The following is a 4611-nucleotide window of genomic DNA, read 5'->3' as shown; positions in this document are numbered from 1 at the left end:
TTTGTGCGAAATTTCGAGTTTCTGGCCCATTGTGCAAAGGTGAAAAAAGCAGCCCGCCTAATTTCGCTCTTTAATTTCGCATACTTTCTTTTCCGCACATTTCCAAATTTCTTTCTAGTTTCATAGCTCAAATTTCATCAACCTTTTAAAATGCCAGCAATTTCCATTTAATTTTCCTTTGTTTCGCATCTGATTAATTTTTAATTTAATTTTATTTTGCTACAATTTGAAGCTCTCTGCCAAAGTCAATGATCGATCAGCACTTTAATGATTATATCTCACTACTTGGCGAGCACTTGCGCCGACCTAAGCTGCAAGTTACGATTAATACGTATTATTATTTTAAGTTCAGCAATGCCGCTCAACCCTGGGCACACACCTGGTTGCCAGCAATTAATCACGCGCCAATTTGCTACCAACAAGCGCCAGCCCACGAGTCCACAAAAGTCCAACAGCCATTACAGGTGCTTGGACAATTCGTCGCTAATGAAGTCCTGCCTTCAAATTGGCTTTTAAATTTCACACAAATGTCCTTTTTAGCAGCATTCAGTGTCCGGCCACGCCCTACACTGCTTCGTTGATGGCTTTATGTTTTTCTCTACTTGCAATTTTACTCGTCGAATTCGACAAATTCTCATTAATTTGCAAGTGAAATCAAGTGAGTGTCAGGTGTTTTTGGGCGACGTTCAAATTTCGTTGCTACTTGAATGCATGTCAATGAATGTACAAGAGTACGTGGATGTATGTATGTGTCTGTGTGTGTGCAGTTAAGTGAGTTTGAGTGCTAACTGTGCGGCTGAGCTCATTCGCGCGCTCGCTCATCAATTCAAGGATGCCCTAGAGACCACTAACAAGCCATGTGAGCGCTTATGTACACCTAATTGGAATGCAGATGTATTTTGAGGGAATTTTCTCACAAAAACTCAAAGTAACGACAAAAAACTCGTACATACATAAAACGAAATAAAATATCAAGGGAGACAGTTAAAAAAGAAACACAAAATACAGAAAGGAAAAAAAAAACGAACGTAAATCAAATTCATTTAATTTTATTACATTTCCTTTTACTTGAGCTTGCTTGACAAAATTACATTTTACTCCTGGCTGCATAATTATATGTGTATGTGTGAGTGTATGTGTCGACACATAATATATTCAAACTGACTTGCCACTGAGAGAAGCCAACAGTCAGTCGTCCAGCGAAGCAACACCTACACACACACACACATATATACATACAAACAAGTGTACATGTATTGGCAAGCAAATGGAATTGTTGGTGGTTATTTTAAATAAATTTTCGTTGCTGTAGAAAAGCGAGGTGATAGTGTCAAAGTGGCGGACAAAGTTAAAAAAAAGCAGAAAAAAAAACACAGCAGAAACTGAAACAACAACAGTAATCATCAATGCACGAACAGTAGCCGGCAGCCAGCGACAAGCACACAAGGACACTTCAACGACAGCACTGGCGGTTTTAACGGTAATATCAGTTGGTAATAGTATCCGATTTACTTTGCGGGGATTAGATTTGATTAGATTTTTCGTGTTCTTCATTTTTGCGCAATGTTCGCTACGAAAGCAAGGTAATGTAAACAAGTAGCATTAAGCACTGCTGGCTGTACAAATGAATGAAAAATGGAAACGCAATAAAAATTCAATGCGAAAACACTCACTAAAAGAAAACTGATTGTGAGATAGATTTAAATCCGGTAGTCATTGAAAATGTGCAGTATTGACCTGCCTCTGAACTCGTCCGTGTGCCTGCTGCCACTGTAGCACTTTGTCAATTCAAATTAGGTGCGTTGTTTTGCAGAGAATTTGTAGAAAATCTCATTTTTCTAATTTGCAACGGCTGTTTCTTTTTAGCTGTATGAAAACCATGGTTCGGCGACTGAAAGTCGCAAAGTGTGGTGACATTTGTTTTCAGTAATGTTTGGCAAGTAAGGCCAAAGGCAGGCCGAGTAACCAACGGATATATGCAGTGGAAAAGGATCTCAAGGATTTGGGAATACATAACTACGAAGCAAAAGTTGAAGATCGTCCGCTTTGAAGGTGTATTGTGTAGGAAAATGTGACGGACCCCACATTGTAATGTGGTGAAAGAAGAAAAAGAAGGATTGGCAAGTCATCATGAATCGTATTACGCCACAACAAAGTTTCCAAATTTACTTTGAAAAAAAAAAAATCAATAAATAAATAAATTAAAATAAATAAATAAATCTGTTCGCGAAGTTCATAGAGCACTGGTGGTATTATCCGCCCTAATTTATTTCTAATTTAGGAAGTAGCTGCCGTTACGGTGAATGGCGAGCGCTATCGAGCCATGGTAACTGAATTCTCGTATACAAAAATCAATCAGCTAAACATCGACGACATTTGGTTTCAACAGGATGACGCAACTTGCCGTTCAGCACGCTTAGTAATTAATTTATTGCAATATTCAAGCCAGATTTGACGCTATGCTTCCAGATTTATTGGAAAAAGTAGAGTAGAATGGGGTAAGATAGGTCATTTTTTTTTGGAGAGCTCTTGCTACGGTGTTTTTGCATTGATTTTGAAAAATAAGCAAGATTTTGAAAGGTTATTTATCTGCTAACATTTTGGTTATACTGACTTATGTTTGGTTAAATATTTTGGAAGCTGCATTCAATAAGACAAAGGTACTTTTTTTCGATATTTTCAAAATCGGGGGGCACGATAGGCTTGGTACGATGTACATGACTTGGAAATTAACGTTTTAAGTTTTATTTATAGAGTATGAACACTGCACATGTTATAAAAGTTAGGAATTTTTCTTTAATTCATTTTTCTTCTCTTCTTTGGTCAATTTTTGTCGTTTTTGTATGAGCTTCTGCCTCTTTGCAGCCTCTCTTTCTTTTTTTCTTTCGGCGGCAAATTGTTTTTTTGCTTCCGCGTCCGATTTCTTCTGAGCTGCAGCTGCTTGCTCAGCGCGTAATGACTCTAGCATCACTGCATCTGTGAGAAGAGCAGCTTTACGTCGCTTCCGGCCTCGATTTGATGGTTTACGCAGTGGAGCTTTAGGAAACGGCCGAATGTCCTCAATTGGAATTAATAGGTCGAGATTCGATCGATCTGGCTCTTGATCGGCATTCGATAAAACAGGCTCGTCATGGGCATTCGATGGACCAGTCTCTTGATGAGCAATCGATGGACCCGCCTCTTGATCTGGTTCGTCCTCGTACGGACGATCAGTTACGAATGCTGGCGTGAAATCATCTTCCGAAAAAATGTCGCGATTAAATGGCCAAATGCCAGTTGATCTGAATCCAGCGATGATATTCATGCTGGAAGCACCTTTCAACAAGGGTTCAGCTACCAGTTCAGCTATTCGGTCGATGGTTAAAGGAATGCCGGAATGATTTAACATCCACGCCTTGCAGGAATGGTCAAAATAAGTTTTGAGCGGCCCAAATACTCCTCTATCGAGAGGCTGCAAACGATGGCTGGTGTGCGGAGGTAGAGTTAATACTTCAATATTATTATTCTTACAAAAGTCTAATCCAGCAATTGTCATGTGAGATTCGTGGTTATCCATGATGAGCAAAGTTTTTTCAGTACTGGATCGGATCGCATAATTTTTGAAGTGCTTCAGCCATTCCAAAAACGTGTGGTTGGTCTGCCATCCCGAGCCGTTTGCTACTCCTCTTGCATTCGCAGTGCCGTGCAGTAAAAACTTGTCCTGGAATTTTGCCCGTGGATAAATGAAGAAAGGCGGGATTCGATTACCTGCAGCTGACACCGCGAGTGTCATCGTCACATTCGTACCGCGTTCACCAGAACTTATTGCGCCGACACATCTGGTACCTTTAGACGCCACAACAAATTTGGTTTTGTGGACAGTGGACAGACCCGTCTCATCCATATTCCATACATCGGCAGCACTATACTGGTGTGATTCGCGCACCCTTTCGTAAATGTCAAAAAAAGCGTTTACGACTGGTTTATTGAAGGCTGCAGCACGACCAATTGAAGTTTGCACTGGGCGGCGCAAACTTAAATCAGAGTGGCGTTTCATAAATCCATGTAGCCAATCTCTGCTAGCTGTTGGTTCTAAGTCAGAATTATTCGCGAACCAGGTGTCAGGTACTTTTTTGATGGCTCCAATTTCTTTCAATTTGCATGCGAATTGAAAAGCAAGTGAGCGTATTTGTTGGTATGAAAGTCCGTAGAACATATTTGCTGCTTTAACCAAGTAATCGCGCAACATTTTTTCTTGTTTGTCATTAAATACCTATAGGTTAAGGAAACGACTAGTAAATAAATATAAAATAGCACCAGGAATTTAAATCGTTTGATTTTTTACTAACGCGTAGTTTCTGACACGCTTTTATTGATGACGAGCACTTTCCCTTCACGCGAGCACGTAATGTTTCGAACGGAATTTTAAATTGTTTAGAGGCTGATCGAACACTAGCGCCATCTCGGACTGCCGCGATTGCGTTTTTTACGTCCTCTTCACTTCGTTTCGGCGTTTTTCGCACATAATTACGCACCATTTTGCTGCAAAAACAATTAAAATTTATTTTATTCAATTAAAAGTAGTGACCTATAATGCCCCCAGACGGCTGACCTATAGTGCTCCCAAGCACA

At 40.0% G+C, this 4611-nt stretch overlaps 1 protein-coding gene across 1 annotated transcript; it reads right to left on the bottom strand.

The window, feature by feature from the left end:
• Positions 1–281: 281 nt before the first annotated feature.
• LOC128855074 (uncharacterized) lies at positions 282–4228 on the bottom strand. The gene is made up of 2 exons (XM_054089681.1): positions 2909–4228; positions 282–311 (listed from the first exon to the last, which is right to left on the bottom strand). Exons 1-2 carry the CDS (start codon positions 4226–4228, stop codon positions 282–284), a joined length of 1350 nt encoding a protein of 449 aa, XP_053945656.1.
• Between the last annotated feature and the right edge of the window lie 383 nt (positions 4229–4611).

This window comes from Anastrepha ludens, chromosome 2 (genome assembly GCF_028408465.1).
Source record: "Anastrepha ludens isolate Willacy chromosome 2, idAnaLude1.1, whole genome shotgun sequence".
In the NCBI taxonomy this organism is placed as follows: domain Eukaryota; kingdom Metazoa; phylum Arthropoda; class Insecta; order Diptera; family Tephritidae; genus Anastrepha; species Anastrepha ludens.
This window is presented reverse-complemented; position numbering and strand designations above follow the sequence as displayed.